We start from the raw sequence: 13,494 nt of genomic DNA on the forward strand, positions 1-13,494 counted from the left end.
GTACTGCTGAAAGTCAGATTAGAGAGGCCACAAATGATTCTCGTTGCACCAGACTGGCCACACCAACATTGGTATCCAATTTTAAGGAACATGGCCCAGGGCCCACCATGGATTTTGCCACAAATTCCTCACCTCCTCACCCAGCAAGACAATCTGATTCTACACAGCCAGCTCAAGACTTTAAACCTGGCTGCATGACAAATTACCTAAACAACCAGCCAACACCTTTATCCAAAGCTGTTATGGATGTCATTCTGGAGGCCCGGAGGCCCAGCACCAGGAAAACCTATTCAGACAAATGGAAAGATTTAATGCCTGGAACCAGGATATCATGCCTATTAAAATCCCCTGGAGCCGAACATTCCTCAGATTCTACAATATTTAACTGAGATATTACACAAAGGACGTTCCTTTTCATCTATTAAGATTCACGCCTCAGCAATTTCAGCTCATTACAGCACGGATCCTCCTTTATTTTCACATCCACTCCTAAGACAGTACCTCAGAGGGGCTAAGAACTTAAGACCACCAAGGAGAGCTTCAACACCTACTTGGGATCTCAACTTTGTCCTGGAAAAGCTTACACTGCCGCCCTTTGAACCAGCTTTTTCAACTGATTTAAAATTTCTTTAATGGAAAACTGCCCTACTACTAGCAATAACCTCAGCTAGAAGAGTCTCAGAGCTACAGGCACTAATGGCAGTGGAACCTTTCCTCATTTTCATCAAGACAGAGTTTCTCTACGAACTAATCCTTCCTTTATGCCAAAGGTGGTATCCAGTGTGGCCCTAAACCAAACCATTCACTTGCCCACCTTCTTCCCAAATCCCCAGAACAAAGGAGAAAGACTCCTGCACTCTTTGGACATTCACAGGCAATTACGTTACTGCTTGGATAAAACTAAGGCTTTCAGAAAAACTGACCAGCTCTTTGTAGCCTATGCTACAGGATCACAAGGAAAAGCTATCTCAAAACAGACCATTTCTAAATGGATAGGACATTGCATACGTTTCTGCTACACACATCATGGGAAACCAGTACCTGCTAACATTAGGTCCCACTCCACCAGGGCTACAGCTACATCAGCAGCCTTTCTTAGAGGAGTGCCAACCAAGGATATTCTGGAAGCTGCTACTTGGAGTTCAGTGCACACCTTCATCAAACACTATCACTTACCTCTTTACTCTAAGACTAGAGCTGGTTTTGCCACTGCAGTTTTGCAGGGCCTACTAGCTTCTTCTAACCCTGTTTGACTCCACCTCCCCTCCTTAGCTTTGGGATTCAACCCAAGTGTGATGACTGCAGCAGGGTAACACGATGAACATAGTACAGTTTTGTACCTACCATAAATGTAGATGTTCGAGTGTTCACCCTGCTGCAGTCCAGGTTACCCTCCCTCCATCCCCTCTGAACTAGCTGAACTTATCTCTACCACTTTATCCTATTCTACCTCTGTGGTGTATTTGTTTGTACCTAAGGGTTTTGTTTTATTTTTTATATAGCCATATATGTGTGTGTGTGTGTGTGTGTGTGTGTGTGTGTGTGTGTGTGTGTGTGTGTGTGTGTGTGTGTGTGTGTGTATATATATATATATATATATATATATATATATATATATATATATATATATATATATTTTTTTTTGCCTACCTTTTGGGGGCACCTGACATCTGGGGCAAGAAAAACTGAAGAAAATGGCGTTGGATGCCTCTTGTATACCCCTGGTGCACTGACGTCAGGGAAGAAGCGACAGCAACCGACGCTGGACCAAGACTTTGGAATTCGGGCCGACTGCGGGACTGCCTGATGGCAGGATAACCCAAGTGTGATGACTGCAGCAGGGTGAACACTCGAACATCTACATTTATGGTAGGTACAAAACTGTACTTTCTTTGTTTTCAGATTGTTGTCTTTTTTTTTGGGGGGGGGGTCTTCTACTTTTAGTCCTTTTCACTCTGTGTAAGAATTAGCAAGTACAGAACTTTTGTTCCCGATTCTCAAGTCCCAAAAGAATGGGTTGTGGAAGTTTTCAGCATACAATAACAAGGACACCTGCTGTACACCTTCCCACCATTGCTACTTCAGCTGAAGGCATCTTGTTAGTTAAAGATAGAAAGTTCTAGAGTTCTGATCACTCCACACTGGCCCAGGCAGGCATAGCTTTTTCTGCTGATTTAAATGACTAGAGATGGTCTTTTTCTTCTTCAGCATCAAACACTGCCGAGTCAAGACAGGGGGACATTGTGGCATCTTAGCAGTCTGCTGAAGGAACTTTTAGTGAGTACTGAAGCTATGAAAACAGCTTTCTGAAAGGCACGTTTTAAGCAAACCTCAAAACAGGTTTCTTTTGCAGGGGGAATAAATCTTGCTGCATTCCCTATTGGTGCTGAAATTAGTTTTCAGTGAATGTACTTCTCAGCACTGACACTTGGTGAAAGAGTGCTCAAAAAACTGACAAGTGGCCAACACTGTTGCATCCAAACCTCAAAATCTAAAAGCTAGCTGTATGGATCCTCTCAGTCTAATACCTTTTAGTGACGTGGTGATCATAAACATCATTCTAGCAAGTAGAATGCAGAAGAACTAACACAGGAAAATCTGATTTGGCCACATGGAAGAGGTTCTTTGTGTGATGCACATTCAAAGGCTTGCAACTATGTAGGAAGTGCCTTCATGTGAATCTGCTGTTGTCAACCCACTATGTTGTGACCACATCTTGAAAGAATATCATACTCAAAACCACCTAGGAAACTGGTACCCTTCCTTTAGATTTGAATTTTGTTATCCAGAGAGTAACACGTGGTAGAAGTCATCATCATAAAGCCCCTTTTTCCCATTTTAACATGGAGGTCAGGGTGTCCTTTCAGCCGTCACTATCGCGCTCTGTACTCATTACCACTGTCCCGCTTCTTCAACACTCGCACCTGACTGTTGCAGGTCTTCTGTCACACAGTCCATCCACTTCTTTGCTGGATGCCCTCATTTTCTTCTTCCTGTCTGCCCCAAATCATCTTCACCAGATTTTCTTTTTCTGCACATGTGCCTGAACCACCATAATCTTTGCTCTTTGATTTTTTTTTTGCTTTTTCTCTTATGTCTTCATTTCTTCATCTGTCCCACAGTGTGCATCTTATCACCCACCTCAGGCACTTCATCTCTTTCACCTATAGCTTCCTCAACTGGTCTGCCTTTACTGCTCAGGTTTCTGTACCATACAGTAGTACTGATTGCACCACAGTTTTGTATACCTAACTTTTCAGCTTCTTTGGTATTCTGTCGTATGTACTACACCTGACACACTGTGACAAATAGCTGCAGCCCCTCTGATTCTAGGTTTGACCTCCTCATTCAGACTTCTCTCCTCAGCCACCCCTCCCAGATATTGAAGCTGTTAATCTCGTCCACTATTTTTCCTTCTCTCTCAATTCACAGCTTTTTCTGAATTCCACAATTTGCTGCCATTACAACTGTTTTATCTGTACTCCATTTCATCGCATGTGCCTTTAGTTGTGGATTCCATTCCCCTATCCTTTGCTGAAGTTCTTGCTCAAAGTCTGCCTATAATGCCACATCGTCTGAATACAGCAACTTTGTTGATTTTCCCCCTCTGGCCTTTTTGCCAGTGTGGTCCATCACCTGTATGAGCAGCAGTGTGCTCAGAGCTGAACTCCAATGCGCATCCACTCCCACTGGGAGCCCCTTTGTGAGACGGAGTACTGTTCGTATTTGAGTTACTGGGCCTTGTACATAATCTGCACTAATTCTACCGATGTTTCTGGGACTTTGAACCATTGCAGGACTGCCTAAATCAACTTTCTTGGGACCTTGTCATATGCTTTCTCCAAGTCTTGGAATGCCCAATTGGAGACTCTTCTCATTTCTAGCTTTTTCTCAAGTCTGTCTCACTACACACATTGGGTCATTTGTGCTGCATCCTGATCTGAATCGGAACTGCTCCTCCCTCATCTTACTTTCTACTACTCTGTATATTCATTTATCAATTACTGTCTCCAGAACTTCACACTTAGTGGAAGTGACTGAGCAAAAAGGCAGGGGGTGCTGGTTAAGGCTGTAGTCATAACTGCTGCATTTCTTAAAAAAAAGTGTCAAGATTTTTGAGGCAGTCATTTTATATTTTTCTTCCATACTTTCTCTGAATAGTATAATTTGGGCATCCAATCAATGGGTAAGGAGCGCTTTGCCATTGCCATCCTACAAGGTATACTTTATCCTTCATTCAAACAGATTCCTGTGTGTTGCTGTAGTTCTCTGTTGAAGGTAAGGAACACTACTGCAGCAATTATTCCTAAGAGAACATAGAACGGCTTGTGTATCTTATGATAACAGTACATGTGCAAGTAAGAGATGACAACTGCAGTATGAACATTCAACATCATACCCTCAACCTCTCATCATAGGAGATTACTAGGCTATTTACCCGAAGGTCATTGTAAGCCTTGCCATTTCAACCCAATGTAATACCGTAGAAGTACTAGTCAATACCCAAGATTCCATTTAGTGATGACTGCCCATGTCCAGGAGGATTGTAGATGCTATCCCTGGTAAGAATTTATGGTTCCCCATATACTCATCCAGGTTCCCCTTGAACAGTGTCATAGAGGTGCTCTGTTTCACATGAATTGGTAGCTTGTTCCAAAGATGTTGACAGTTGCTGGGAGATAAATCTGTCCCTCCGGCATGTCCTATTTAAGTCGCAGGTCATGTTTAAGTTTCTGGAAAGGGTAGCCGTAGACTCATTTAATTTATGGATATGCAGTAAGTTCATTAGGTTTGGGTCTTGGGTTGCTGTGTAAGCCAGACATAAGTCTCCCCTAAGAAGTCTATACGATCGGAGTGTAGTGACAGGGATTTTATTCGGTTTATGTAAGGCGCATGCTGGAGGCCCTTGATATTCTTTGTTAGGAACCCCTGAGGTCTCTCTAATTCCTATAGGTGCTTAGTATGGTGCATACCAAATGATGTGTTATACTTGGTTATGGGCCGGAAGAGTGCAGAGTATAGGGGGGATTATAACTTCTTTTGCCCTCGAGGCGATGCCTTTGCTAATCAAGTGAGTAACATGGAAAGCTTTTCTTAAAATGGTAGAAACGTGGTGGTCGAAGTTAAGGTTGCGGTTAACCTGTGATACAAAGTCTGTTACCATTTCATGGGTGCTTAGGGTATTGTTATTGATTTGATAGTATGAAGAGACATTGTTTGTGCCAAAGGGAATGATGATGCATTTCTTTGCATTCAGTTTGAGACCGTGACTAATACACCACTCATTGGTCTTGTGTGAGACCCTGTTGGAGTATACTGACATCATTTGGGGATTGAGTGATTGCATCTAATTTGAAGTCATCTGCAAACTTGGTCAGCCACAACCCTTTAGTTTTGACCTGAACTTCTGAGAAGTATATATCAAACAGTAGAGGGCCCAGCACTGATTCTTGTGGCACCCCACTGTTAACAGGTTTGGTTGATGTGGAGTCACCCACTTTGATAGTGTGTGTCCAGTTTGTGAGCCAGTTGGCAACCCATCTTACAACGAAGGGGTTTACATTCAGTTTGCTAAGTTTATCGATAATGCCTGAATGTGGGATTGTGTTGAAAGCCTTTGCCAAGTCAAAGTATGCTGTGTGCACAGATTTGCCCTCATCAAGTGGCCTTAGTCACACCTTCAAAGAAATCCACCAGATTTAGCAGGCAGGATCTGTTCTTCACGAAGCCGAATTTGGTAGGATCCAGGGTTTTGGAGGTCATCTATGTCTTTATTTATGAGGTCCATAATAATGCATTCCATGGCCTTACAGATGAGGTTGGTCAGGCTTATGGGTCTGTAATTCCCCAAGTCTGTTGCTAGACCACCTTTGTGGAGGGGGAATAACTCTAGCTGTTCTCCATTCCACAGCAACAAAGCCTGTGATTAGGCCATGATTGAAAAGGGTACTTAGTGGTGATACTAGTTCATATTTTAGCCTGTTGAGAAGACAGCCTGGGATGTCATCTGGTCCCATAGCAAGCTGTGTTCTTTGCCTTGGACAGGTCTTAGCACAAGAAATCAAGATAAAGGCAAAAAATACTGGGAGACAAAGTACCAAAATAGGGACATATTTTGAATGTTGCTGTTAGAATTAGAAATTGTGCATTAGCATGTATTTTCTGAAGGTTATGAAGTCTGAAACTCAAATATCAGTCATTATATAGTTCAGCCCTCATTGATTTGCCAGCAAACCACAATATGAGGGACAGACCAAAATATGAAGAAGAATCTGGACAGTTGAGAGGTATGCTCATCTTTCTTACCCAAGATTTTTTTTTCATAGTTTCATTCTGATCCTTGGTGACTGGGGGCTTAAGACATTTCACTTTGTCATCTCTTTCACCTGCCCAGGTTTCTTTAAGGGAGCTGGCTCAGTACTAGCCTAATTTGCATAAACAAGAGTAAGAGTGAAAGAACAAGGGTCTTTGTGGGGTTTACAGAAAGAGAACTGTGGCGTTTATGCACCAGTGAGGGTACACTTAAGAATGCTTTTCTGCTAAAAAAGAATGCATAATGGCATGTGCCTCATCTCCTGATAAGCCCCTTATCTCCTGATAAGCTGTATGTTGGCCTGAAAGCAGACAAGGAGGAGCTACAGTTGCTGGGGGCAAGTTGAAATACAAGAATAGACATCTGCCTTTGAGAAATCCCATGGTTAAGGGAATATTATTGCAACACTGATTACAGATTTAACACTTGCTGTTATGGGGAGTCGCTCACACAACTGTACTTTACCATGACAACTTGCTGAGATATTGCACTTGGTTACAGTGGTATTGAGTGGGTTACATTAGTGAGGCTAGTCTGCTTTTTTTTGGTACTTTTTCCTAGTACTGAGCACAAAAATGCATCTCATGAAAGCCATACCCCATGTGGGTTCTCTGAGTTCTCTCTTAATTTGTATCGTACCTGATGATAAGTGCACCCATGCTGCAATGTTTCTTAGTAGCTTAACACTGTTTGCTTTTTTCCAGGCATGCTGATATTCCCAGCTCTTCCTTGAGTTATGTTGGTGGTCTGCTAGATTCTATTATCAAAGTCAAAGATGAGGTGAGATTTGTGTAGCTCATAATTATGTTTGTGTTAATGTGTTAACCATATTTTGTGTTACAGTGGCTTGAAGAAACCTATTGTTCATTTTTGATAAGCTTGCTTTTTACATGTTATTAACCCCCATTTGGAATGTAAGCTTCCTGTATTTGATGCCAGTCCAATGCATCTGTTCTGCAAAATGATGGTTGTGGCAGTGTACGTCTCTCCTCTGAAAGGTAGCCGTAATGTGTATTATAACTTACAGATGTTCAAAAGCAGATGTTCTTCATCTCACATTGCTGCAGTCCTTACATATGGGTAGTCCGCTGTCCTCGGTCGGCCCGAATACCAAAGTATTAGGCTGACGTCGGTCAAGGCGCTTAAAACTGACATCAGGACGTCAGGGTACAAAAGCGCATGACCGACGTCATATCCTCAGTCTTTTTTGCCGCATGGTCCGATGCAGAAGCAGCGGTGCCGTTCGGCGTTCTGAAATTTTCGAGTTCGGAGTTTCAGACCGAATCCAAGTTGGCTAAGTACCCGTGGGGATTATTTTGGTTTTTCTTGCCTCAGTGTACCGGATGTCAGAAAAAGTGAATAATTGTATTTCTTGTGGGAAACAGATACCGCATAGGGATTATCATTCTTTGTGCATTCCTTGTTTGGGGCCTGAGCACGACGTAGTCGGGTGTCGCTTTTGTGCTAGGTTCAATAAGCGCACTATTGCGAAGGTTAGATTGTGCTAGGCTGGTCTTGAGCGGTGCAATTATAATATGCCGTCGGATTCTCGCGCAAAGACAAAACAGTTAAACCCAGACAAGATGAGTCGTCCGTTCCGGACGCCGGTTCTTTAGAGGCTTCAGTGGAACCGGTGGGTCCGATGGAGACTTCTTTAGAGTCTCAGGGGGAGACTTTAATTTTGCAGGATGTGGCCTCTCTTGAGGCAGGGCAGGCTAAAGGGGCTTCTCAGGTTACTGTACTCCCTCCCTTCCCAGGGTGGTTAGGCCCTCTCCTTCTGTTTCCAAGGCTTCTCCCAGGGGCAGGCCAAGTTTAGCTTCTGTTGGTGTCACTCCTAGTTCAGCAGGGTCTGTGCCTAAGAAGCACATGCTTAAAATGGCAGAAGATTTGATTACTCTGATTAGAGGTTCTTTGCCCCCTCCTGATAAGAGGCCTAGGGTGGAGCCAGAGTTGGGAAGTTTTGAACAGGCTTCAGATGTTTCAGAGTCTTAAGACTTGCAGGAGTACTCTCCTTATTCTGATTCTGATGCAGAAGATTCCACTCCTTCTGCTTCTCCTCCAGAGGATTTTTCTTTTTCAGAGACACTTCACTCTATGAGGGAACATTTTAAGTGGGAAGGTCAAGACTTCTCTGATTCTCGGAAAAGGCTTAGGGAATTTTTGCTTTTACCTCAACATAGGCCCTTAGCTATACCACCTGTTCTGGATGTTGTGCAGGATGTGTTTTCAGAGGCTTCGCTTAATCCTGATTCTCTGCCTCCTGCGCCTGTTAAACCTGATAGGTATTACAGGGTGCCTGAGGCTCATAAATATCTTTATAAGAGTTTTAGGGCGGACCCAGAAACTGTTAGTCAGGGACCCAAGGGGTCAAGGCCTCTGTTGTAAAAAATCCGGTTCCTCTAGATAAAGAGGCCAGAGCTTTGGATAGATGGGGAAAGAAGGTCTATACTTCTTCTACCTTAGCAATGAGGGCTTTGAATTGCCAGTTTCATATGTTGAAATATCAAAACTTTCTTCTTTCTCAATTGAAATCTAAGGTGGATGCTCTGGCAGAAGGCATTGAGTGTAAAGAATTACAAGATTTGGTGCATGTCTCTGAGCAGGTTGGTAAGCATTCTTTACAATGTGGTTTTGATGCTGTGCAGGCCTCGTCTAGGGTGGCTGCCACTGGTTCAGTTCTTAGGCACGCCTGGCTGAAGGATCAGAATTTTTCTGACCATGTTAAAACAAGGATTTTGGATGCTCCTTTGCAGTCTGAAGTGTTGTTTGGTCCACCTGTGGAATCAGTCTTGAAGAAAATGGAGGACAAGGCTAAGTCTATGCAGACTGTTAAGGATTTTTTGCAAGTTCAGCCTCCAAAGTTTAGTAGGAATTGGCCTGCTAAGGGGTGGACGTATCCTTCTTATGATTCTCAGTCTAGGGGTAGATCTAGACGTGGTAGGGGCAGAGCTCAGAGTTCCTTCAGACCTAGAACAGGGAGTTCACCTGCACAATCTTTGAGTGAGGGTAGGAGCCAGTCCTTTCGTAAACAGGCCCAATGACCTACTTTTTCAGCTGCCAGATCCCTCTTGCCTGGCAGCACCTTTGGGAGGAAGGTTGGCACTTTTCAAGGAAAATTGGATTTTAATTACCCAAGACAAATGGGTACTGGATATCATACACCGAGGTTACAAGTTTTATTTCCATACCTTGCCTCCTTTCAAAGGCATGCCAGACGTTCTTCCTCAGCAAAGACTAGAGGCTCACAACCAAATTTCTCTTCTACTTCAAATAGGAGCTATACAACCGGTCCCTCTGCCAGAAGTGGGCCTAGGATTTTATTCTCGCCTGTTTCTAGTATCAAAGAAAGGGGACACGTGGAGACCCATTTTGGACTTATCTATCCTCAACACATATCTGGACATTCCCAAGTTCAAAATGTTGACGTTACAGCAGCTTTTACCTCTGCTGGGCAAAGATCACTGGATGGTGACTCTGGATCTCAAGGAGGCTTACCTTCATGTTCCTATCAGGCCCAGTTGCAGGAAGTATCTGCGTTTGGACTTTTCATTATCAGTTCTCTGCATTGCCCTTTGGCTTATCTACTGCACCCAGAGCGTTCACGAAGGTTCTGGCTCCAGTGGTAGCTTTCTTCAGGCTAAGAGGAATACAAATCTATCCTTATTTGGACGATTGCCTGATTCTGGCTCAAGGAAAGGACGAACTTCTTCATCATTTACAGTATGTGATGGCAGTGTTAAGATGCCTAGGGTATTCTGTGAACGAAATAAAGTCCAGTCTAGTACCCTCTCAGGACATGTGCTTTCTGGGTGTGAGACTGAATACAGCATCCCAGATGGCCGTTTTGACCCTGGACAAACAAAATAATCTTTCTCTTTATTTCCATCAATTGTCTCGTCAGTCCAGGCTGACTGCAAGGACAGTCCTTCAAGCCTTGGGGTTCATGGCATCTTGTATTTTGGTACTTCCCAATGCCAAACTGCATATGAGGAAGCTACAATGGTATCTCAAAAATGTATGGGCGCAACACTGCCAAGATATGGACACTGTCATTCAGATAATACCTTGCATTCAAAAGGAATTTTTGTGGTGGGCTCAGGAATGTCACCTAAACAAGGGACTCTCTGGCCACCAGAGTCAGATTCTAACGACAGATGCCTCAGACAAAGCTTGGGGAGCTCATCTAAATGGAAAATGGGTACAAGACACGTGGCCTGCCAGACTTCAACATTTACATATCAACTTGAAGGAGATGTTAGCAGTCCAATTTGCATTGATAGCTTTCAAGGATTTACTTCTTCCAGGGCAGGTGTTGATTCAAACAGACAACACAACTGTCATGTGGTACATCAACAAGCAAGGGGACACATTCATATCCTCTATGCAGACAAGCAATGATTTTGTGGGAGACTGCTCTCAGTTTGCAGCTAAATCTTCAGGCAAGGTTTCTGCCAGGAGCACAGAACTCCTTAGCAGATGTGTTGAGCAGACAAATTATGGATCCCGTGGAAATTGGATCCTCATGTATTTCAAAAATTGACAGTGTTATGGGGAACTCCAGACATAGATCTGTTCGCTTCTCCACTAAATTACCAGCTGCCAAAGTTTTGCACAAAAAGGTTTCATCCCACAGCTTGGAAAGTGGATGCTCTCTCATTCAATTGGAACAATCTTCACGTGTATGCCTTTCCACCACTGCCTCTCCTCCCAAAGGTACTCCTGAAGGTCAGACAGGACAAGCCAGCCATGATTTTAATAGCTCCGGATTGGCCTCGACAGCACTGGTACCCATTACTGAGAAGTCTGGTACGGGAGCCTCCATGGCCTTTGCCTTCGATTCCACACCTGCTGTCTCAGGAGAACAGTCATTTACTCAATGTCAAACTTCACTCTCTACATCTAACAGCCTGGCATATTCTGTTTTAAACCCTGAAGGGTCTCAGCTTCCACAACAAGTTTTGAATGTTATTTTGGAGGCCAGAAGGCCTAGTACAAGGAAAGTTTACGCAGATAAATGGAGGAGATTTTTAATTTGGAGTACAGCAAAGGACTTTGATGTTTCTAAACCTAACTTAAGTGTTGCTCTTCAATATCTTACTGAGTTATTGGACAAAGGTTTGTCCTTCTCCTCTATAAAGGTTCATGCTGCAGCAATTTCTGCTCACTATGACTGTGACCCACCATTATTTTCTCATCCTTTGTTTAAGCAATTCCTTAGAGGGCAAAGAATATAAGACCCCAGTAGAGCTCCTACTCCTGCTTGGGATCTCAATTTTGTGTTGGAGAAACTCACTCTACAACCTTTTGAGCCTGCAGCGACTGCCGAGTTGAAATATTTATCATGGAAGACTGCTTTTTGTTAGCCATTACATCGAGAAGGGTTTCTGAATTACAGGCCCTTATGGCGGTTGAGCCTTTCTTAATTTTCCACAAGGATAGGGTGTCTTTGCGTACTAACCCTTCCTTTATGCCTAAAGTGGTTTCTAGTGTGGCTTTAAACCAAACTATTCATTTGCCTACTTTTTATGCAAACCCCAAAATAAAGGGGAGAAGATTTTGCACACTTTGGATATACACAGACAGTTGCGATATTATTTGAACAGAACTAAAGGGTTCAGGCAGTCTCAGCAGTTGTTTGTTTCATTTGCTTTGTGTTCTCAGGGCAAACCTGTTTCAAAACAAACTATTTCTAAGTGTATTGGTTTTGTATTGCTTTCTGTTATTCCCATCATGGTAAGGAGATTCCACCTGGGATTAGGCCTCATTCCACTAGGGCTACTGCCACTTCTACAGCTTTTAAGGGGGTGGCTACTAAGGATATTTTGGAGGCAGCTACTTGGAGTTCAGTGCATACTTTCTCTAAGCATTACCACCTTCCACTTTACTCTAAATCTAGGGCTGGATTTGCCACTGCAATTTTACAGGGCATTTTGGCAGCTCCTAATGCTTTATAGTTTTGCCATCCTCCCTTACCTCTGCTTTGGGATTCTACCCATATGTAAGGACTGCAGCAATGTGAGATGAAGAACATAGTACAGTTTTGTACCTACCATAAATGTAGATGTTCAAGATCCACATTGCTGCAGTCCAATTTACTCCTCCCTCCTTCCCTCTGTAGTTAGAGGTGGTTGTGTGGTTTGGGTTGTAAATATTGTAAATATGGTTAGTGCAGGGGTGGTTGGTTGTTTTTGCTGTTTTTTGGCTTTGCCCTTTCTTTTTAGGGCCTTCTGACATCTGGGGCAAGAAAAGACTGAGGATATGACGTCGGTCATGCGCTTTTGTACCCTGACGTCCTGATGTCAGTTTTAAGCGCCTTGACCGACGTCAGCCTAATACTTTGGTATTCGGGCCGACCGAGGACAGCGGACTACCCATATGTAAGGACTGCAGCAATGTGGATCTTCGAACATCTACATTTATGGTAGGTACAAAACTGTACTTTCTACTCCAGCACTAATCTTGTTCTCTGTTCCCCAGTACTAATGATTTTAGTGGATCCCCTATGAGAAGTTAACATTTAACCCACCCAGAGCAAACTGGGTAAGTCAGTGTCCTTGAACAGGCCACTGCCTGCAGATGACACCATTAAAAACAGTGTGTTGGAGGCAAACCTCCTGCAACCCTCACATGTGGGAGCTTTGCCCCACAACACCCTTACTTGCATATGCTAACTTAATGGTTACACAACCAAAGGAAACCAAAAGGGTATAAAAACTGTTTGCAATGCTACAGTCTTGCAGTCCAGCCAATATTTGGGGACTGGTGAATAGAGTGAATTAGGATTAGGAAGACTACATTTCACGCAATACTGTTCTTCAAATGATGCATCACCCCATTTTCATTCTTTTCTCTGTTTCCTGTTGTCCAAATAAGTTTAACATCCTTGGAACTATTTTTGTTTTTTTTCTCTTGTCTCGACCTTTATCTTTCCTACCTATCATACTGTTCTGTGTTTTTATTACCCTATCTTGAAAATTCTCTCTGTTTGTGTTACCAATCTTGTGTTACTTTTTCATTCTGTCCCCTTTTCTTTTCAAAATATTTCTGCCATTTTAGCACAGATTGAGGTGACAGTATTGCCTGGACTTGACTGCAAGTTGTTTGTCTTTTTGGCTTTTTCCGGTTAGGGGTCGCCACAGCAGAATTCCGGTCCGCTAATGATTTGCAGTAGGTTTTCACAA

General features: G+C 43.2%; 1 protein-coding gene across 2 annotated transcripts in view; it reads left to right on the forward strand.

The window, feature by feature from the left end:
* Nucleotides 1-13,494, forward strand: part of NOL6 (nucleolar protein 6) — a 1,772,660-nt gene that overhangs the window by 840,900 nt on the left and 918,266 nt on the right. For both annotated transcript variants that reach the window (XM_044078098.1, XM_044078107.1), the window contains exon 15: nucleotides 7,018-7,093. In XM_044078098.1, the coding sequence (XP_043934033.1) occupies nucleotides 7,018-7,093 (76 nt within the window). The remainder of the gene's footprint in view (nucleotides 1-7,017; nucleotides 7,094-13,494) is intronic.

This window comes from Protopterus annectens, chromosome 1.part1, assembly GCF_019279795.1.
Source record: "Protopterus annectens isolate FY-2018-M chromosome 1.part1, PAN1.0, whole genome shotgun sequence".
Classification (NCBI taxonomy): Eukaryota; Metazoa; Chordata; order Ceratodontiformes; family Protopteridae; genus Protopterus; species Protopterus annectens.